This window comes from Euprymna scolopes, chromosome 15 (genome assembly GCF_053919585.1).
Source record: "Euprymna scolopes isolate OS-2025 chromosome 15, ASM5391958v1, whole genome shotgun sequence".
NCBI classification, from domain to species: Eukaryota; Metazoa; Mollusca; class Cephalopoda; order Sepiida; family Sepiolidae; genus Euprymna; species Euprymna scolopes.
In genome coordinates, this window is record NC_136496.1 from 36,470,801 (window position 1) to 36,494,551 (window position 23,751).

The following is a 23,751-nucleotide window of genomic DNA, read 5'->3' on the forward strand; positions in this document are numbered from 1 at the left end:
CATATACAGCACCTAGAAGTCCCAAATGGTCCTGGCCAGGCTCATCGTTGCTTAACTTCGGTGATCTGATGGGAACCGGTGTGTCACTAAATTATTTTAAATAATTAAAATTAATGTCACTTAAATTAATGTCACTTAAATCTGACGATGACAGAATTCTATATATGTCATATTCGATCTTGGAACAGTTCCTTTTGTAAATGGCAATTTTTTTTTTATTATCAGCAACACTTTAAAAACTGAGTGTGGCAGATAAAATACAGAGTTACACACATTAGATTTGCACATTGGTATGCAAAAATAAAACTGATGCTGTATTTATCATAAATCTTAAGCTTTGTATCATAAGTTGAACTTTTGAAGAATTTTTGTGTTCCCTTTCAACCTCTAGATTTATTCCATTTTTAATGGCCAAACAAAAGAGGGTTATTATCCTTTTGATGTTTTGTAGACTATCATTGTTCAAAATACACTTATAATATACGCAATTATTTTATTTAATCTCTACTTTCCCCCACAGGCTCTTGTTGGCCTTTCCCGTTCAGATACAATACGGCAGATTATTGGGAAACTTCCTCTTTTTAATAACGGCCTTTTGCAACGTAAGTGTTTTTATTTATTTTTATTTATTTTTGTGAAGCATGGTTAAGTTAAAAAAAAATAAAAAACAAAAAAAAACTTGCGTCATTTTGACTTCCGGTTTCTGCTTACAAATCATGTTGGTGTATCCCTTCTGATTAATATTTTCATGATGATTTTCAGTTTCCTTATAATTGAAAATTTAACTTTTTGTTTTTCTTCAGGGTTTTTGTTAAAATAAAATACTTTATACGTGAAATATTTTAGATGTTTATTTTATACTAGCGGGAGTACCTGGCATTGCCCAGGTGTTTGTAGGTGTGCATGTTGTGGGGGTAGATCAAAAAAGAAAAAAAGTTTTTGTAAGAAGGTAGGCTCGAAAACAAATATTAAAAAAAAAAAAAAAAAAAAAAAAAAACGCTTTTAGAACTGCCAGCAACCACTGTAAAAAAGTAATAAAGAAAGCGAGAGAGTTGTATGCTCAGTCCGTCAAGTCCAAAGTAGCTGAGCAGCGACTTGGTTCCCACCAGTTTTGGCAAATAGCAAATAGAATCCTGAATAGAAGTGTGTGCTATATCCCAACTCTCATAAATGGACCTGATATAATCTTGTCAGCATCAGACAAAGCCAAGAACTTTGCAGCTAATTCTAACCTTTGCGACCAAGGCTGCCAACCTCCAATATTTCCTCCTGTATCAGAAATTTTCTATCCACTTCCCCTGAACTATGCTCATGTTCCGTTCTATCTCCTCTGGGATCCTCCGACCACTGCGTCGTATCAGTTAAGATAAAAATGAAATATAATAAATCTACAGACGTACCTCTCCACCGTACTATATACCAATACTCTATGGCGGACTGGGATAGCTTCCGTACATTCATATCTGATCTCCCTCTCCATTCCATGTTTAAAAAGGATGTGTCCTCTATAGTATCAGACCTGACCAAATGGTTACTTGTAGGCATAGGCCAATTCATACCATCCAAAAAATTCCAACAAAGACCTAACAGCCAGCCATGGTTCTCCCCCGAATGTGCTGCTGCCATCGCACAGAAATCACTTTTTCCATAGCTACCAACGTAATAGATGCACTGAAACTAAAGCTGCTTTCAGAACCGCCAGCAACCACTGTAAAAAAGTAATAAAAAATGTAAGAGAACTATATGCGCAATCCTTTAAGTCCAAAGCCGCTGAGCAGCGGCTTGGTTCCGACCAGTTCTGGCAAATAGCAAATAGGATCTTGAACAGAAACGTGCGTTCTATCCCAACCGTTATCAATGGACCAGAGGTCATCTCGACAGTATCCGACAAGGCAAAACTATTTGCCAAAAACTTTGCGGCAAATTCTACCCTGTGTGACGAAGGCCGTCAACTCCCCATATTCCCTCCTATAACAGACAACACGCTATGCAACATACAAATATCTGTGTGTGAGGTCGCCAAGCTAATCAAGAACCTTGACTCCAGTAAAGCAACTGGTCCCAACGGTATTCCAATTATAGTGTTAAAAAAATTACAACCAGAACTTGCCCCCATACTTTCCAAACTGTTTAAGCGTTGCCTTAAGGAGAAGTGCTTTCCAACACCCTGGAAAACCTCATCAGTATGCCTTGTAATTAAGAATTCAGGTGATAAGTCATCTCCCTCTCGGTACAGACCAATAAGTCTCCTGTGTGTCATGAGTAAGTTGCTGGAATCCACAATAAATAGAGAAGTAGTCAACCACCTCAGCAGAAATAACCTTCTTAGCGACACGCAATATGGTTTCCGCTCTGCTAGATCTACAGCAGATGTGCTAACGGTTATATCTCATAGGATTAGTGAATCTCTCGACAAAGGCTTCATTTCTAGGGCAATTGCTCTCGACATATCAAAGGCCTTTGATAAGGTTTGGCATAAAGGCCTACTACACAAGATTTCCAGCTAGGGTATAACTGGAAATGTTTTCTCTATCATCAAGTCATTTCTCTCAGATAGGCTCATAAGAGTAGTTGTTGATGGGCAGAAATCAGAGGCCCACAGTATTAATGCTGGAGTCCCTCAGGCGTCCATACTGGGCCAAACTCTCTTCCTGATCTACATCAATGATCTCCCAAAACACCTACTAAAATCTTTCGTTGACATCTATGCTGATGACACGACCATCTATGGCAACACATCAAAGGCCGTAAATGATGTTCTCTCTGATTCTCTCTCCTCTGATCTTGAGCGTGTGGTACAGTGGGGAAAGAGGTGGCTAGTTACCTTTAATGCATCTAAGACCAAGCTCCTATCTCTGCATCATAAACGCTCTGATCCCCATCTGGCATCAATTGAAATGGATGGCTCTCGTCTAAGGGAGGCCCCAGGATTTGATAAGCTCCTAGGTTTGACCTTTACACCTGATCTTAAATAGAACGTATACATCAAGTCTGTGGCCAAGGTCACTGGGAAAATGGTGGGATCCTTCTACCGCTCCAGAAGATATCTCACTAATGATGCAATTCTCTATCTATATAAGAGCCAAGTACGTCCAAAGATGGAGTACAGCTTATCCTGCCTTGACGGAGTACAAAATAGACTCCGTGGCTTGGTGGGGGATGCCCTTTTCTCTACCCTGCAACCTCTTTCCCACAGAAGAGACGTAGCGAGCTTGTCATTGTTCTATCGTTATTTCCATGACAGGTGCTCGTCTGAGCTCCATTCTCTGGTCCCCCCTCGCCAATCTTTCTCAAAAAACACCCGACTAGCTGAAACCACCGTCAATAATTTTCCCCACTCCCTATCTGTGCCTAAATCAAAATGTAGATACCATGAACAAAGCTTCTTTCTTAGAACTGCACGCCTGTGGAACTCTGTTCCGCTTGCCTGTTTCCCTCCCGACTTCAACCTGGATGTCTTCAAGTCCAACACAAACAAATTCTTGATGACCCCCCCCCCCAAAGTAATGACACCTTACTAAATACTATTGCTACACTATCCCTTTGATTACTGTACACACAATGAGTGGCTATTGGGCCTTGATAAGTGGTGAACTCCATGTAAAAAAAAAAAACAAACAAAAAAAAAAAATGCTATGTGATATACAAATATCTGTACATGATGTTGCCAAGCTAATCAAAAACCTTGATTCCAGTAAAGCAATCGTTGCTGGAATCCGTGTTAAATAGAGAAGTAATCAACCATCTCAGCAAAAATAACCTTCTTAGTGACAAGCAATATGGTTTCCATTCTGCTAGATCTACAGCAGATGTGCTTACAGTTATATCTCATAGGATTAGCGAATCTCTCGACAGAAGCTACCTTTCTGAGGCAATTGCTCTTGACATATCAAAGGCCTTTGATAGAGTATGGCATAAATATTTACTTCACAAGATCTCCAGCTACGGTATAGCTGGAAATGTCTTAATTATTAAATCATTTCTCTCTGATAGTTCATAAGAGTAGTGGTTAATAGGCAGAAATCAGAAGCTCACAATATTAATGCTGGTGTCCCTCAGGGGTCCATCCTGGCTCCAACTCTCTTCCTGATCTATATTAATGATCTTCAAAATCACATCCTTACATAATTTGTAGACATCTATGCTGATGGCACTACTATCTATGGTAGCACATCTAAGAACATAAACGACCAAGTTCTCTCTGATTCTCTCTCTGATCTTGAGCAAGTGGTACAATGGGGAAAGAGGTGGCGTGTTACTTTTAATGCATCTAAAACCAAGCTTTTATGTTTACATCATCAACGCTCTGATCCCCATTTGGCATCAATTGAAATGAATGGCTCTCGTCTTGGAGGCCTCATGTTTTGACAAGCTTCTGGGCTTGGCCTTTATTTCTGATCTTAAATGGAATACGTACATTAAATCTGTTGCCAAGGCCGCTGAAAAAATGGTGGGATCCTTCTATTGATCCAGTAGATATCTCACTGCTGATGCAATTCTCTATCTATAGAAGAGCCAGGTACGTCCAAGGATGGAATACTGTTGCCACATTTGGGCAGGAGCTGCTAGAAAGGGCTTATCCTGCCTTGATAGAGTTCAAAATAGACTTCGTAGCCTTGTGGGGGATGTCCTTTTCTCTTCCTTGCAACCTATTTCTCACAGAAGAGATGTTGCGAGTTTGTCTCTGCTTTATCGTTATTTTCATGGCAAGTGCTCGGCTGAGCTCCATTCTATAGTCCCCCCTCGCCAAACTTTCACAAGAAACACCCGTCTAGCAGAAAACACTATCACTAATTTCCCCTACTCTTTATCTGTGCCTTAACCTAAACATAGATTCCATGAGCAAAGCTTCTTTCTTAGAACTGCACGCCTGTGAAATTGTCTTCCGTTTTTCTGCTTTCCAGACTTGAAAACAACCATGTTGTAATATGGTTGTCTTCAAGTCTAATGTAAACAAGTTTTTGATGAGCCGTTCCATAAGTTAACAAATTTACCGAATCTCCATTACTAACGGTTACTATATTGTCCAATTTCTACTGTACACTCTTTAACCCTTATCCTCGAGTGGCCTATGTGCCTTGATAAGTGGGGATGCCTATGTAAAAAAAAAAAAAAAAAAAAAAAAAAAAAAATTGAAAACATGTATTTTTGTAAGTGTGTGTGTGGAGGGTGGATAGATCCAAACGCTAAGAAAAAGTACAATAAAATAAATAAAAAAAAAAAAAGTTTTGGTAGGTAGGTAGGATCGAACCCAGAACGTTGAGGGGAAAAACTTGGTAAGTTACCCGCTCGCCCACAAAAGGAAGGTAACTGAAAGCAATTTAAATTTAATGTTTATAAATGACAGGTGCGCGGCAAATCTAATTAGGTCAAAGGAAATGAAATTCCCCACTTAATTTTAACTGCGGGATATTTTAGGAAAATACTTTAGTCAGATCAGCGCATGGCGCGCTTAGCAATCATTTTTCTGTAAGCGGATTTGATTTCTATAAAACATTAAACATGTTAAGAATGGGTTTCTAAATAATGTTATTTCAGCATGGTAGCATAAGGGCACAAGTACCTTTTATTTGTTATATATTTGTTTTTTTTTTCACCACTAAAAACGATTCTACCTTAAGTATGAGTAACAAGTTATAAATACAATAACAGAAACGCATGTACATTTTGTTGTTTTTAACGCTTTTAGTACATGTGTACTAAAAGCGTTAAAACCAATAGCATTGTTTGGAAATAAAATTTGAAAAACTTAAAAATAATTTTTTTAAATTGACAAACTCAGAATAAAAAATGACTAGTCTACTAAAACGAAAACAGAAAAACAGTTTTCTACTTTTAAGAGAATACTTTAGTCAGTTCAGCGCATTAGCGCATAGCGAGCCGTTTTCCCTGTAAGCGTATTTGAATTTCTATAAAAATATAACATTTTAATGAAATTTCCGCACAATAATTATGAAATATTTACATATTGTACATAAAAATAATTCTGAAACTATTATCTATATGAAAATGGATGATATATGCCGATTTATCTGATCAATTTTGAAATATTCTTTGTTGACTTTGTTCGGTCGTAACTTTGCTTCCTGTGGTCGTAAAAATAAAAATCAAACACCAGTAGAAATGGACTTCTTTGTTTATGTAGCCTGTAAAATTTCAGCCATATCCAATCCAATTTAACCTCGCACATATGTATCCAAACATAATGTATAAAATGAAAACATTGAAAAAGTGTTTCCCTTTTTGTTATCATTTTTTACCGTTTTTTTCATTTTTAACTTAAAACATTGAAGGCATAAAAGAAAAGTAAATTAACATCATTGGAATGCTTATTTTATTCTCTTTCCATCAATGTAATTCTTTCAAAAATTGACCAACAAATAAAAGATATGACTTGTAGAAGCACATTAGGTATGTAATATTGCCGATGTCCACGAAAATACAGCATACACTTGTAATGCACAGATCTTAAAAGAAATTAGTCTCTTTTTGATGTCATTTTAACTTAAACGAAACTGGATGCTTAATTAATGTACATAAAGAAAAAATATTGTGTATTTTTGCGGATCTTTCAAAAGACCAACAATTTGGTATTGTGCTATTACCAGAATATCTTTTTTTGTGCTTATTTAGAATTATACCTGATTTAAAAAAAAAAAAAAAATCTCTGTACATACTCATCATGTAACGAAAATGTCATGTTCCGAAAATCACATAAATTGATCAAGTTTTTTTTATCAAGAAAATAAAATTTTAAGATTTTTAGCGATTAAATTTTAAATTATTTTGAATACAGACAATATCTCTGTAGTTGAATTGAATTTTGGCAAAATTTAAAACGATATGGCCACTCACAGCCTCCTCCTTGCTTCCTCATAAAATTTGATTTTTCTTAATTAAAAAAGCTACTTGATTGATTTGCATAATTTTTAGAATCTGAAATCTTCATTCTGTGAGGAGTACATACATCATAAATTTTTTTAATTAAATTTTTTTTTAAGTGTAATGCTAAATTAGCACCCCTCTCCTTTTAATACTATTATTCAGTTTGTTCATAAATAAGCATGCAAACAGAAATTTTTACTATCGAGAAGTAAAGTGAAAATCAAGGGACATAATCCATCATGTCTAAAACATGTAAATATATGATGTTCTAGAAGAGGAAGAGTTGTGTGTGGGTGGGGGGGGGATAAAACAGGTAAGAAAGATCTAGGTTTACTTTTAATTTATTTGAAAAGGATGAATGTCTGGTGTGAATAAAGACATCAAAATATTAATTTTTAAAACCTTAATTTCCTGTAAAATTTTACTTTACAAATAATAATGCACACTGCTTGTAAAACATTAATCAAACAGCATCGGGGTGGGGGGGGATTATAAAATCGCATCAAACCATACATCAAGTGAAAGGAAATAATTTATTAATTATTATTATTGATCAAGTTTATAGATATTATTTAGATGTATTTTCATATTTTTATGCCAAAAAATACTTACCCTACCATTAATGCTAGGTTTGAGTGGAAAAACCCCACTCTTAAGACCTCCCTTAATTTTAACCCTAAATCAAGGTGGCAGTTTTAAATAGATGGCTGAAGAGTAGCCATGTGTAATTTTAAACTTGAAAAAAAAAAAAAAAAAAAAAAATTATGAATTCTTCAGACTACTGTTATCTTGAGTGTCATTTTCACACCGGTTCAGTTGATTTGACCTCCAACCTTCAAGTGTATCTTATCGAACTCTGGTGATCTGCAGAGAATTTTGAACGGAGCCTTTTATTTACTTGACAGGAATTGTTCCATCAGCCATGATTAGATAGAGGTTCTAAGTAAATCTCAATTGTATTTTTTGGTTGCCCACACTGAGGATTGAACCTTCAGATATCACTTTACAATTGAGTTTTTCCAAGTACTCTAACCACTGTGCCATGCGTCATTGCAGAATCATTTAGGACCTTTATTCAGTCATGGCTGATGGAATGAGAGCATGCTAGTAAATTAGTATTTACTAATCAGAATCAGTTATTGCTTTTATTTGTATTATACAAAAAAATTTGAGTTGCATATTTTTTCATTGTTTTATTTTTTGTTTTTGTATAGAACTGATGAAAGAACCTGTGCTACAAGACAAACGTCAAGCTCATGTAAAGTTTTGCAAATATTCCAACGAATTGATCGAAAGAGTTTCTGGAAAACATCACAATGCAAACATCGAAGCTTCGCTACAGGACATCCGAAAGGTATGTTAAGTTCCCTCTCAATTTCTTTGTTTTATACGTATGCTTTATTATGGACATTTAAGAATTTTATAAAGGGAAAACTTTCAAACTCTTTAATGCTTATAATGAGCACAAGTACTTTCAGACTGTGTGATTCAAAATTGCTCTTTTATTTGAATTATCTAAAATGTAGATTTGTATTTTGTTATTTTTTTTTAAATTTGGTCTTTGCTCCTTTAATTGAAAAAAAATTAGGGTTTGAATTACATTTTTCAAGTAGTTATAATTTGAAAAGATAGGTCGAATTATTCAATTTTTTATCACGCATTTTTAATGTTGGTTTCTGACATTGCTAGTATATATATATATATATATATATATATATAATGAGTCACCTATTCAGCTTAGATTAAATTTTTTTTTTTTTTTTGTGTGTGTGTGTGTGGAGGGGGGGGGTTACAGAGACAGATGTACAAAAATACAGAAAATCCTAGATTAGTCTTTTGTTCTGTTTTTAATTTTTTTTTCTCTTCAACTATGGGTTAAATAGTATTAATAATGTGGTATCATCCCTGTTGTTTACAACGGACTATTCCAATTTCATTATTCTTTCTTTATTACCTTTGACTTTTATAGTGACGGAAGTGAGTGATAGGTACTGTATAGGATATAAATGCAGTATGCCAAGCAACATACTAGAGTAAGATAACATTGGAGTGATGAACAGAAAGGCAGTCAAAGATTAATTAAATAATTGTAAATTATAGTAAATTAGGAACATTTTATCATCTATTTTATGTGATTAAAATAGAGGGGAAAAAACCTTAGGGAAGACAAATGTTGATTAACTCTTTAATATGTGTTTGTATTAAGTAATGTTAAGCTTGGTTAGTACAGAATAGGGGATCATTTAGAAATACTAAGTGCTGTATGTCATCTTCCCTAGTTAAAAGGTAGAATGTCCAATGATTGACAAATATCACAAAAAGTGTTATTACTGGCGAGTCGTGTGTGAGTGTACTGTTTTTTTTTTTGTTTTTTTTTTAACTCATAATTTGCAATTTTGTAAATGTCTTGGAAGTAAATTCTGGTGTAATAAATTTTGTTGATGCTAATTTAAAAAATGTATTTGAATCTTTTATTCTACTACATTGTTAATGTTTTCAGGCAGACATAGTGGCACAGACAAAGATCACTTTCCAAAAGAGAGAATTACTTCAGTTGATACATGAGCACTTAATGTCTGAAGGTAAGTAATCAACTTGTATTGTCTAAATTCTTATCACAAATCCCAAAGGTGGAGAAAACTAAAAAGGTTTAATATTATTGCTAAATATTAATGAAAATATCCGGGTCTTTTATAATTTTTAGAGATACCCCCACCCCCTCTCAAAAAAGATCACGAAAGTGGGAAGGGAGCATAAAAAATATTTAGGAAAATGTTTGACTTTGTTTAATGATTTTAGTTAATTCTGTTTACAAAAATGTTTATAAAACTGTTAAAAATTACAACCAACACATCATTTACTGAAGTCCTTGGTTTGACATTTCGATGGCACCATAAGTAGAAAAAAATCCATGATTTTCATAAAGTACTAACCATCAAATAGCATTTGTCAAAATTTGAACCCAATTGGATTATTAGTTTACGAATTAGTTATTTAAGAGAAGCAAGCAGTGTAAAGATCTGAATTTCGTGTGTTGCTAATGCATTTTTGATAAAGAAAAAAATGTTCAAGCAAAGCAATGCCATAAGTGTTTGGACTCTGCTCCATCATAAATAACGGTTAAGAGATGGTATGTTCACTTAACAGGCATTTGTACAGACACGGGTAATGCAAATTCAGGTTGTGCAAATTCAGCAGTTGTGTTGGAAGAAAGGTCCACAAACTAATTTTGGGTAATCATAAATTAAAATTAGGAAATGAAGGTATCAAAGTTTATTCACCATTTTGCATGAATATTTGTCAATGAGAATTTATGTATAAAAGTAGATTCCATGTTTGCTAGTAGTTTAAAAAAACAAAAACAGTGTTAACAAAAAAGTGCTCGAGCGAAAGTGTACAACTGATAGAGGTGTATTTTGTGGCCAAATACAAATGTTTCTACATAAAAGTGCACCGAATTGTTTGATTAGCATTTGAATCCGTCTCCAAACGTGATACACGTTGTTGATGAATAAAGGATTAGCAACACGTTTAGTAACAACTTGAATATTTAAGTAGAATAACGTCAGGGTTCTGTTAGGACTTTGTTGTTTTTAATTTTTGTCTTGGAAGCATTAGAAACCTTGTTTGGAGAGTTTTGCATGGATTGTTCAAGAGAGATGCTGTATGTTGATTTAGTGCTTGTCTGCAAAAAAATGGGAGAACTATGTATCTTTAACTTATTAAAGACTGAGAAATGTTATCGAAACCAAAGTGATGATCAGTGATTGTAGTGTTGGAAGGTTCCACAAAAAATGAAAAGTTCCCGCTAAGTTAGTAGAAAGGAAGTTGAGTACAATTCAAGTTCTTTATAGTACTTGTAAACATTACGCAAGAAATGCTGTGGAATTACAAGTTAGATGATAACCGATTTGTGTGTGGGAAGTGTAAGCCAATGGAGATGCATGAGAACTCTGATGTGGACGAAGTATGGCTGGATGGTGATGCTATTGAGGTTGTCAAGTCTTGTTTCCTTCCATTGGAGCACAGGGTGAAGTACGAGCAAATGTAATTACAAGAGTTAGTAGTGGATTGAGTAAGTTCGTTAGGAAGAAAGCTATCGATGACAAAGAAATGATACTGATTTTACTTTATATATTAAAAGATACCTCTTTAGGCAATTTTATTTAAATCAATTTTAATAAAAATAATGAAAAAAAAAAAAAATTTGTGTTATCTAATTGTATATATTTGATCGTTTTATGTTTTTCATTTGTGATAGGTTATTTGAGCGCAGCATCAGCTCTCCAGAACGAGGCTAATCTACCTCGAAGCACTTCTCCCCCAACAGTCCACCCAACCAATCCTTTGGTGAACCCAATTCAAACAACGCCAAAAGCTGTAAGCAACATTTTTTTTATATTTATTAATAAGTTGAAATGATCGTCCCAGCAAATTTTGATTCTGATTAACCAATTTTCATGTTATTATCGTACCATGTTATTTACATGCTAAGTTCATTTTATCTGTCCTAGAACCTAAAACATTTGAATCATTTTTTCAGCCTGAAAAGCTTGTATGTCTAACGTTCATCATTAAGTGGAACTGATCGTCCAAGCCATCCTCATGATAGGATGCTAGTCCATCACAATACCCGTGGGTGGAGTGTTTTCTTACAGCACCTGGTTTTCACAAATGACTACTCCCCTAACTACTGACCAAGCTCGGTATTTAACTTCAGTGATATAACAGTTAACTGGTCTATTGGTGTAATTTTTGCCCTAACTTTCATTAGTGTGCAAGGGGTTTGATATCTTCAAGATTTCAAATAGATCGAAAATATTCTGTAATAACTGAATGATATTTACTCTGGCTAAGCTGAGCTAGCTTCCACCGAAAAAGGTTCCTGGGGAATATCAAATTCACATAAGTTCCCTGACCACATGTATATCTCGGTCAGGAGAGATGACATACAGTGCTTAGTAATCCCAAATATTCACCTATCTGGTACTAAGCCCAATGTTGCTTACTTTTGCTAGTTTAATGAGAACCGATGTGTCAATGTGAATGTTGTATATAAGCGCATACTTTGGCAGTGAAAATGGTTAAAATGTCTTGCATAATTTAAATCATAGATTTTGTCTCGAAATAATGAAGCTTTTAAAATTTTGTATAATTTAACAATGATTTCAATCTCCTTAACCCCCCCCCCCAAATTGATTAACTCCTGATGGAAAGAAAATATTGTATACAAAAAAATCATGTAAAATTAATCAAGTAATTTTAATTCAAATAAGACAATCATTTGTAAGTGCATTTGAGTTTTTCAGTAAACCACCACCGTCGTCCATATGTTAAGAATGGCTTTCTAAAATCTCGCAAAAGTTTTAATTATTTGAATTATCTCTTTTATCCTGCAAAAATGGTGTTGAGAGATTGATGATTGTCATAGTAAAAATAAAGCCATAAAATTTCATTTTCCTTTTTTAAAATGAACCTATTTGATCAATTTACATGGTTTTTAGTGTTTATGTTCTTTCTTTTATAGGTACATGCACCATGAAGATTTAATTTTTTTTTTTCATTGTGAACTTGCAGCAAACAGTTTTATGATTGTTACAAAATAGACATGTCTTTGTCGTTAACGTAGTGTTATATATGGAAGGGGATGGACCCCAGTAATTAAAGAAAGACATAAATAGTATAAAATTTATATTTATTATAAGGAAAAGTCTAGACTTGAACTCTGTATTCAAAAGTTAAGTGAATGCATAATGCAATCTCAGGAATTTAGTGAATTGACTTTTGTGTTTAGAATAACTAAATAATGATACAAATAATAGGTCAGATTTTGGACAATGTAAATTAAGGAATGCCTTTGTTTTGCCAGAAACATGTTGGATATATGTGTATGTAAATCCACGTGAGGAGAGCACATGTTTGAGCACGTTTCTGACATCACAAAGAAGGATAGATGGTTCAGTATATTCAGTTAAGAGGGTTAGTCAGGGTCAAGTTGTGAAGGAGGAGAGTTAGCTAAGCCCCTTTTCGGAAGTGAAAGAAAGGGAAGAAAGACAATGTAGAAGTCAACAAGGCTATTGAATTCCTGAGCATCACTCATCCAGCTAAGAGAATAGAGATCATATTTATAAGTCTTCGTTTGTCATCTTTCAATCTGAAATTGTATTTGTAGATGAACTTTTTGTGTAGCACCCTTCCAAAGTGTTAACTATCCCCGCCATCACAAATAATATATTTCCCCTCGGTATTAAAAAAAACTGTATTTCACGTCTCCCTCCTCAATAATGTTAACGGTATCCCTCTTCCGATAATGAATGTTCATCACCTATATGTAATAAGAAATGTCATCAAAGTTGTCATGATATACGCAGTATATAAATGTCTCATTGTTCGTTATCTGTATTATGTCATCCACCGTTATAAGTATGTCCCTGATGTATACACTCCCGACTGTGTTACAGTAGGACCACCTTATTGTATACTTATATATATATATATATATATAAATTTGAGATTGCTATTTTCCAAAGGTAGGGTAATCAGTGAAATATAACAAGGTTCATACAAGAGTGCTCAATACAGAAGTAGAGCAGGTTACATTTGTTTTTACATAAGCAGTAGTTTGTTGCTACACAGTCATGAGTATGTTTCGGTCTACTAGTATTTACTAACTAGAGACCTCATCAGGCAACAACCCTTATTTTCGAAAATAAAGGTCGCCTGATGAGGTCTCTAGTTAGTAAATACTAGTAGACTGAAACATGCTCATGACTGTGTAGCAACTAACTACTGCTTATGTAAAGACATATATAGGTTAGATTGTCAGTAGTGATCCACCAAGCTGCCAGATGTTGCTGTAATAAAATTTTACATTTTGGTGTGTTGTAATAATTTATTCCCTTTATTTGATACTGAAAACTCATTTGGATGCCAGGCTGTGGGAGATGACTTCATTCTGTGAATATAAAGAAGACGATCCATGTTAACTACATCTGTTTTGGAAGTAAAGTTTCACTTCACATCCCTCTTCAAGCTTGTTAATAACACTTTGAAAATGTAATCACAAAAACAAAGCAACCCCCCACCCTCCTCAAAATTTTCTATGTGTTATTTAAAAAAAAAAAAATGCGTTTTATATATAAAAAAGGTTGCTTATTTATATTGCAAATTAAGTGAAATATGGTAATACAAAATAAAATAACAGGAAACTTATGGATATATTTACTTAACAGTTAAAAATATTAATGTACACAAAAAATAAATTTTAAAAATTTTGATAATAAAGAAATAATTCAGATTCTGAATGACTAGCTTAGCTCTGTGAATGTTGTTCAAGGTTTGTAGAGTCTGAAGGGTAAATTTTATTTTATCAAAATTCTACACAATGATTTTAAAAGTGAATGTCCATATCGTTATAATATAATAAAGAATTTTATACATCGTGCGAAAGTGATTTCCTCAAACAAAAATATATTCTTTAATGAATTGAAAAATATAAAACAAGTTTTAGTCAATAACCAATTCCGAAACTCTCTTGTAGATAAACAAATAAAACTAGCGATCAGCAACTTGAATCAAACTATTCATAACCAACAAGGGTAAATTTTATTTTATCAAAATTCTACACAATAATTTTCCATAACTTTTAGTGTACTCTCATATTTTTTCACTCATAAGTATATTCATAAGTTTTTCTGTTATTTCGTTTTGAACTGCTATATTTCACTTGCAATATAGATAAGCATACAAAATATCTTAAAGCTTGAAAAGCAAGTAATTATTAAAAGAAATACATTTGTATTGACTTTTTTGTTTGATATGATTTTAAAGATTTTTTTTTCTTTTTAGTATCGGCAACTCAGTCCATTGCCCACAAGTCACCAGTCAACACAAACCCCTTCATTATTAGCACATTCCTCCGGTGCCAATGGAACTCTTGGTCCAGTTCGGTTCTCTCTCAATAGACATTCTCCTGCCTCACCAGTCATTGTTACAACTCCACTAAACAAAGTAAGTATTAAACGCCATTCTGATAACCAGTTTTACTAAGATATTAACTAGCAGAGCTATTTGATGTTGCCCAGGCCAAAAGTGTAGAAGTGTTCTATTAAAATTTGTCTCTCTCTCAATCAGTTTCTCTCTCTCCTTTACCGGGTCCTGGATATGACCTAAAACTATATCCGATGGTGAGGGCCCCACCTTGCGGGCCTTGGGGAGTGTGGAGCCACCCTTTAATTGCCATTGCTCCCAGGTCCACTCTGACCCGGAGTGGTAGTACCTGTTAGGGTCCCAACTATGGGTTAAATAGAATCTGACTTTAAAAAAAAAAAAATATACTCCATTAAAAATCGTTCCTCAAAATAACTAGATTCGGCATTAAATAACCTGAAAAAGGTTGATATGCCGTAAAACAAAAACAACCAACCAACCTCTCCTTTACCCTCTTCCCAATCCTGATCCTTTTCCTCTGCCCAACTCCTTCCTCTCTAAACCTATCCACAGACAACTCTCCTTTATATAATAGATTTATCAAGAAATGAGTTGGCATTTTTTTTTTTTTTCCAAATTAGTACATGAAACTACTTTTTTTTTTTTTTTTTTTTTTTTTTTTTTAAAGCAACAGTCATAACTTAAAATCTTTAAAGATTTTAGAAAACTTTGTAATTTCTAAATATTTAATGACTAGCGGGGGTACCCGGCGTTGCCCAAGTGTTTGTTTCCAGGACGGGGGGGGGGGGTTTAAAAATGTTATGGTAGGTAAGTAGGAAGGATCAAACCCGGAGTCATGAGTAAAAGTAGGAAAATAAAGTGTGGAAAAAAAAAAAAAAAAAAAACCATCTGCAACGTTAACAGTTTGGCCACCAAGAAAAGTCCATTCCAGTTGTTTAGGAAAAAAAAACAACAAAAAAAAACCGACTACGGTAGGTCGGCGCGAACGTGAAAATATAATGTGAATTGTCCAGCACGCTAACCACTACGCCACAGAGCACTGCAGCTTAGTTTAGTGATTTTAAATAACTTCACATGAAAGAACTACGAAGCCAAACCGGTGTTCTCTTCTCAACTGTTCCTTGTGAACGATCCCCAAACGGTGTTAAGTGGTGGCAGGGGGAGGAGGAATTTATTAGAGAGAAAATATTTTACCACTTCCATTGATCTTAACCGATTTTGGCCGTGACTTCTCAGCAGAAAAAATATAGAAATCTAAGATTATCGAGGAATTTGAGAAATAATAAGCCTATAACACACCTCAGATATTGTTCTGCCGTTTATGCATATTATATTTGCATGAAATATCTTGATTTTTAATCCTATTAATGTCAAAATCAGACGGGGGAAAAATTGAGTTCATTTTATTTATATAGAAATGATATATGTAATAAATATTGACTCAGTAGGGCATAGGTTGTATTTTTTTTTTTTTTAGGTAATCCTGTAAATTTAAATTTCATTTGAAATCTGTTTCCCATTTCAGGCTGGCACGTCAGCAACTGGGAAATCTCAGTATATTACCGATCGACAAGATGAGCTGAATCTGAAGAAAATTCTTCACAAACATCATGCGGACAATGATGTGACTTTGGATGGCATTGTCACAGAATATCTCAGGAAGCAACATGCTCTATGCAAAAACCCTATGGTCACCTGTCCCCCAATGTCACTTTTCACGTAAGTATTATGGGATCCTTGTAGATATCAACATTTGAAATGCAAAGAACAGAAAAAAAAAAAAAAAAAAGTCGTTACAATTCAAGAGTTAAAATAAAACTGATGTTTGTTATTTATATTGAGATACATGTGAAATATGTCTGGTCAAAATAAAATAACAGGAAAACTTATGGATATATTGAATTATTCAGACTACTGTTCTCATCTTGAGTGTTATTTTTACATTTCAGCTGATGTAACCTCTGGTTTTTAAATTCAGGAAATCTGTACAGAATTTTGAACATTTTGATTTCGGCAGAAGGATTCCCGAGTTTGACAAGAGACACCTGAAGCTGGTCAGAGGTTACATTGGTTGAAATGTTGTGAAAATAACATCCAAGATGAAAACAATAGTCCGAATAGTACAAATTAGCAATCCTCATTTCAAAAATTCAAAAACTTGTTTATCAGTTGAAAATATTATCGTACACCAAAAAGTATAGAAAATTCCTATTAGAATTTTATAAATAAAATTTGCTTATTTTTGGACCCTACAAACTCTAAAGAACAATCCCGTTAAGGCAGCGTAGTATAGATTATCTCCCTTCTAATATAAACATGCTGCATCTTATTGTCATTCAGAGTTAGTCTCAATAGTAAATTTCATTTTTTTATTAAAATTTTACTCTTTTTTTCTGTAAATTTTGGTGTACATTAATATTTTCAACTAAGTATGTCCGTAAATTTTCCTGTTACTTTCAACTGCTATATTTTGTATATATATCTCGATATAAGTATCAAACTGATTATTTTATTGATTTATAAATTGGCCATTTTTAAAAGATCACCTGATTTAGTGTCTATAAAATGTGGATGCATTGTGATTTGTATGAAGTCAGTTTCCCAGCCAGCAGAAATTAACTTGATTTCTGCCTCTCAAGTAACAACACCAATTTTATTTTAAAAGTGCTTTTTATTAGAGTGGTAGAAAATGTGCTTTTGTATTTAAATTTGCCGCACAATCTAACATTAAGGTATTTCATCAGTTTTTTCAAACACGGACCCAAATAGTATTTAAGCTGACAAAGTAATCATTTGTTGATTTTCATTTGTTGTTGTTATACTGTGTTATTGGTAGTACGGTAATGTATTTAACTACTTTTTACAATTACTTCATCTGGTTCAGAGAACTGCTAATATATAACATTTTTAAATAATCACCTAAAAATAAAAATCAGCAAGATTGAAGAATAGAATTGTTAATCGTAAGTGTAAAGATGATTTTAAAAGAAAGATATTACATACATTTTTAGTCTTTTCTATATCCTTATCCCTAGACAGGAAGTCTCTAGTGGTAAGTGGTGATAAAGTAGGGAAGATCTTTTTCTCCTGTTTCACCAGAGAACTTGACTTTGGATAGCTGCTACTTTCCTCTTCTGTTTTTGAGTATATAAATTTATATTGTAGAGAATAAAAAATTAAAAAATCCAGAGATTGCCTTAGCCCAAGAAATTTGTGTTTTCTTTTTAATGATTAAGAGAGATATTGATATAAAGAATAAGAGTCTGCATAAACAGGAGATGGAAATGTTGCGACTATAGAAATATGACCAGTTGATTCTGCTTACGAAGTGGATGCACTATTGGTATTGAAAGGCAGCAAAGCTATGTAAGCTGGAGCTTTAAAACATTTCTCCAAATCTCAGAAACCTTGAAACAATTTGATGTTTCATGTATGACATAAATTCACTCCAGCTTTCTGAATTCTAGCAAAGAACTATTGGCAGCAAATTAGCAGAGTTCATCAGAAACTGCATCCGATGTGCCAGAACATTGGCTAACAAAAATAGGTTTCAATTGTTTTGTTTGACTACACATATTGCATATAACTTTTTGCAGTTTCTTACCAAATTGGGGCACAAAACTTGAGTATTTGCACTGATACAAAGTTGTAAAAGATATCAAGAATGACAGCACAAAATCATTGCTTTTAGGGTTTGTTATTTTTCAGTGTGTGTCTGGGTGTGTGTGTGTCTGTCTGTGTGCATAATATCTTCATCCCATCACCCCTAAGGAGTGGGATCAGCAGGTGCTCCAGACTATGATTACTCCATACTATAGTTTTGGCAAAAACAGAAAGATATGATTTGCTGCGTGTCACTAGTGATTTCCTGTCTTATGCAGAAGTTTTACATTTGTTTTGTATAATGGTCAAAGTAGGTTTAGTTATAATGTGACTAAATATTTTCCAGCTCACACAAATGTCCTGATCCTCGTGGCAGTAGATTTGCACCAAATTGTATCACATCCAGAGTCAACAGATGCACAGTAAGTGAAATGAATCCATTTATTTTTTTGCCCACTTAAAAAAAAAAAAAAAAATTAAAATGACACTTCAATCCACCTATTTTCAAATCCATGTATTAAAGAGCATTCATTTTTTAAATTATATTTCTTTAAGTATCTAAATTTACATTTTTCATTATTTCAACATTTCCTATAATAATGCATTGAGCATATCTCTATCATGATTTGCTCTAATATAAAATGTCTTTATATTATATATAAAAAGGAAAAAATCAATGGAACACCAGAAATCATCCAATGAGAAAGATCTTGTTTGATGATTTTTTTCCTGTTATATATATATACTAGCATGGGTGCCCGGGTGTTTGGAGGTGTATGCTGAGCAAAAAAAAGGGGGTAATTTTTTAAACTTTGACCCCTATTATGACCCCTGAAAATTTATTGTTTTGGGCTCAAATCAAGTTATTAAGTTAGATCCATGTCCACGAAAGCTATATCTAAAATTTCAAGTGTGTAGACCCAAAATTGTCGGAGAAGTTTTGTAGAGTTCTCAAAGCTCAAATCGTTGAACTTTGACCCCTTAATCGCCAAATTTCTGGCTAAAAACCGATCACATAGATTTTTCCAAATCTCAGTACCCTGTATATCAAATTTCGAGTCTGTAGACTAAAAATTGACAGTTATTTTGTAGGGAAATGTACACAGACACACACACACACACACACACTTTCACTTTTATAGATATATAGATTTAAAATTTGAGTCTGACAGAATGACAAAATTATATTGCAAACCGATATATTAAACAAACGAACTTCAAAGAGACAAATGAACACATAAGTAAAAACAATTTGTATTAGAAAATTATTCCACGTCTTTTTTTACAGACCTGACGACTGAGGTTCGCTCTTAATAAAAATTGTTTTTTATAGTCTTAATTTTGACTTCCTTTTTCATAAAAAACTAAAAAAAAAATCAAGAAAGAAAAGAAATTTAATTTTATTTTTTCATTAATTTCTTTCTGTGCAAAGCAATTCTTTCAAACTTACTCTGTTTCCAAAATGTTTTTATTTTATTCCCCTCCCCCTTCATTCATTTTCCTCCGCATCCTGGCAAGTATTAAAATAAACCATTTATAATATTTATTTATGGATTTATTTACTTATCATTTCTTTTGTATCGGTAAATGAATTCCATTTAAAAAAAACTGTAAAAGTCACGTTAAAGGTGATTAAGTTGGAAAGTAAGTAAAAATTTACCCTTTTTACTTTTATACGATTTCTGATCACTTTGAAAAAGGTGTGTGTGTGTGTTTTAAAAATGTTTTTTAACTGCTATAATCTCATTTATATATATATATATATATATATATATATATATATATATATATATATATATATATATATATATATATATATATAAATGTAACAACGTGAGTATTCATATCGTGGGTTTGTATTACTGTACACATAGATTCGAAAAAATAGTAAAAAAAAAAAATATAAATAAATGTTATCAAAGGCAAGATGAGTTACTTTTCTACCTAACTGGATATATTTTTTGTGTTTTTATTCAATGTAATATATTTATTCAGCTCGAAAAACATACAGTGTTTACCGATGTGTTGGAAAATTCAAGATGGCGTCTCACACCCTCTTTAACACCGTAAGTTTGGGAAAAGGTGTTATAAATAAAAAACTATACAAAATACTATTAAAAACCCGCCGAATATATGTCAACCTATGTCACGGTAACATATATTGAGCGAGTTTTTAACAGTATTTTAACAGGGCACATCGTAAAAACTGACCCATTAATTTTCCTGAAGTAAAAACTATATAGTTTTTAAACTTTTAAAACTGTACATTATAAAAAGAAAACTGTTCGAGTGATTTTTTTTTTTTTTTACATGGGTGTCACCACTTATCAAGGCCCAGAGGCCACTCAAGGATAAGGGTTAATAGGTATACATTAGTCATTGTGATTTTAGCATAGTAAACAGTGGGAATTTTGTAACTTGGATTACTTGAAAAAGAAAACTGTTCGAATGATTGAAAATGAAAACAAAATAACAATGTAAATATATTGATAAGAAAAAAACAAAAACAAACGAAGTTTCCGTTTCAGGAACCCGAGTTTAATTTTATGTCGTAATCATTCAACTCGTTAGCGGTTTTATTCAGCGATTAGGGATAACCATACGACATATCTAATTACTAAAGCGATTAAAAAAAAATTTTTTTTTTTATTAAAACTAAACCTGTTTAGTTTTAATGAACCAATTTTTTTAAATCCAACACTTTAGTTATTTTGAGAGTGTGCAACTGCACCCGAAAGGTTGATTAGGAAACTCCAAATCCTTTTATGACTCGAAAAAAAAAAAAGGGCTTTTTATCGGCTTAAATGATAAACTAATGTTAAATATTAGTATTTAATATAATGAGATATCAATCTACACAATTTGCCATCGATTCTGAAATAAAATGAAATCCTGACATTGTGATCATTTTTGCAGGTGTTATGTGCCAAATATTGAAATAAGAATGTTTAAATTCAATTATTGTAATTTAAGTCTTTAATTTTAAAGTCGATTTTATTTATAAAATATCTTTTTAGAAATCAATCTCAAAAACAATCTGAACAATAAATCTCTTTTGTTATGGTTAAGTTTTTGTCAAGGGTAAAAATTATAATAGACAAGTATTCATCCATGATGACATTTTACCGATTTCCTGGTTTACAGGTATTCTTGCTAAATTTCTTCGAAAGAATAGTTTAACATTCTGTAAAAGTACCTTCCGTTTTTTTTTTTTTTTTTGTACTTCTGCAGAGAAGGTAAAAAACCGATAAAAACTGGATATATTTTTCGTGTTTTTATCCAATTTAACATGTTTATTCAGCTCGAAAAGAATATAGTGTTTACCGATGTGTTGGAAAATTCAAGATGGCGTCTCACACATTCTTTAACACCGTAAGTTTGGGAAAAGGTGTTATAAATAAAAAACTATACAAAATACTATTAAAAACCCGCCGAATATATGTCAACCTATGTCACGGTAACATATATTGAGCGAGTTTTTAACAGTATTTTAACCGGTTTTTTATTTATTACACCTTTTTCCAAACTTACCGTGTTAAAGAGAGAATCGGCCGCCATCTTGAATTTTTCAATACATCGGTAAACACTGTATGCTTTTCGAGCTGAATAAACATGTTAAATTGAATAAAAACACGAAAAATATATCCAGTTTGGTAGAAAAGTAATTTATCTTGCCTTTGATAACATTTATTTGTTATATATTTGTTTTTTGGCAACTTATTCGAATCTATGTGTACAGTAATACAAACCCGAAATGAATTTAAGACCACGAGTGAAATGAGAAAATGAAGAAAATCACATTTACTGTGTGTGTTTACTGTTTATGTAGTCAGCGGGTTTGGTTGCCATAACAACGTAACGGTAGTGAACGTGTGTGTGTGCGTGTGTGCGCGTTTCGTGTAGTTTAGTTTCGTATAATAGTTTCGTATTTTTTTAATTTGTAAATAACAAGTTATTAAAAAATTAAACCCTTCCAAGATGGACAATAAAGAAAGCCATAATATTTTATGGTAAAGGTAAGAGCGTAGAAACGATTGTTTTTTAGGAGATGTGATTATTGGATTAACCAATCAGAAATCGTCTGTGGCACACACATCTCTGTTTTTATAGATATATATAGGTCGAGGTAATTAGTTAAAGAGATTTAATATAATGTGATATATAGATAGATAGATTAAATGTTAAATAGATTTTGTAAATAGTACAGTTGAAATGATTAGAATATTTCCAATATGTAATAAGGTCGAGGTAATTAGTTAAAGAGATTTAATATAATGTGATATGCAAATGAGCATAAGTCATTCGATATGGGAGTGGTTTGTAGAATAGTATATAAAGAAATTAGGCAAAGATTCTTATGTCTCCTATAACAGAAACATCCTAAAATGGGTTCTAATGTTTCTCTACCAGGAGAGATCTACCCTCTTACCTCCTTTATATTTCGTTGATGATGGAGAGCTGTACACACAGACAGAAACACACGAACCCTATTACTTTATAAAAATATATATATATATATATATATATATATATATATGCTTTCCATATATAAAAGCATTGTTAAACCCCAATAGTTTCTATTGTTTGTAATATGTTCTTATTGGCTCACAATCTTTCCTTTTCTTCCAGATTTTTCCAAAATTCGGTGGGATTGATGGATTTAAATGTCACAAAAAATATGTCTATAGCAGGTACATTTTTTTCTAAATACTTTTGTATTTTTCTCTCTTTATTCCATTATGAAAGAATGTGTAATACTATTTTACATCAGAGGGGATACTCATTACTTATGATGGAGGAGGGGACACATTACTTGGAAGGGGGTTACACAAGGTCATTTAAGATGATGATAGACAAAACACATTTACCTTTCAATTTGTGAAATGACGACACGAAGACAGTTACAAAATATCGATGATGATTCTTTATTCATTGGACTGATCGAATGATGATGACGTCTGGAATTCACATTTGTATCTACATGGTTAACCTTTTACTCCTTCACCTCTCAGGGGATCCTCCTCTGACCATGTCAACTCTTGGCCGATCAACTCTCTCCGACCGACTCTGCTGGCTCTTCTGCCCTGATCTGACCAACTCCAGCTCCTATATTGAGAATGCCCCTTTTGCTATGATGTCAGAAGTGTGTTTCCCAAACGTGACCAATTCACGTGGCTATGCACACGTTTTTCCAAACACACTTTTGACAACAAAAAGAATTCTCAACATATACTCTAATCTATTTTTTTAACAATGTATTTTTAATTTGTATTGTTCATTCTTTTTAGCTGACATTTTTAATATTCAGTTTTA

General features: G+C 33.0%; 1 protein-coding gene across 1 annotated transcript in view; it reads left to right on the top strand.

Annotated features, from left to right (window-relative positions):
* Positions 1-23,751, top strand: part of LOC145293783 (DDB1- and CUL4-associated factor 1-like) — a 156,292-nt gene that overhangs the window by 90,614 nt on the left and 41,927 nt on the right. Inside the window, exons 18-25 of the mRNA XM_080140323.1 lie at positions 521-602; positions 8,100-8,239; positions 9,386-9,467; positions 11,147-11,265; positions 14,734-14,895; positions 16,361-16,554; positions 18,785-18,860; positions 23,068-23,129. Coding sequence (XP_079996449.1) covers positions 521-602; positions 8,100-8,239; positions 9,386-9,467; positions 11,147-11,265; positions 14,734-14,895; positions 16,361-16,554; positions 18,785-18,860; positions 23,068-23,129 — 917 coding nt within the window. The remainder of the gene's footprint in view (positions 1-520; positions 603-8,099; positions 8,240-9,385; positions 9,468-11,146; positions 11,266-14,733; positions 14,896-16,360; positions 16,555-18,784; positions 18,861-23,067; positions 23,130-23,751) is intronic.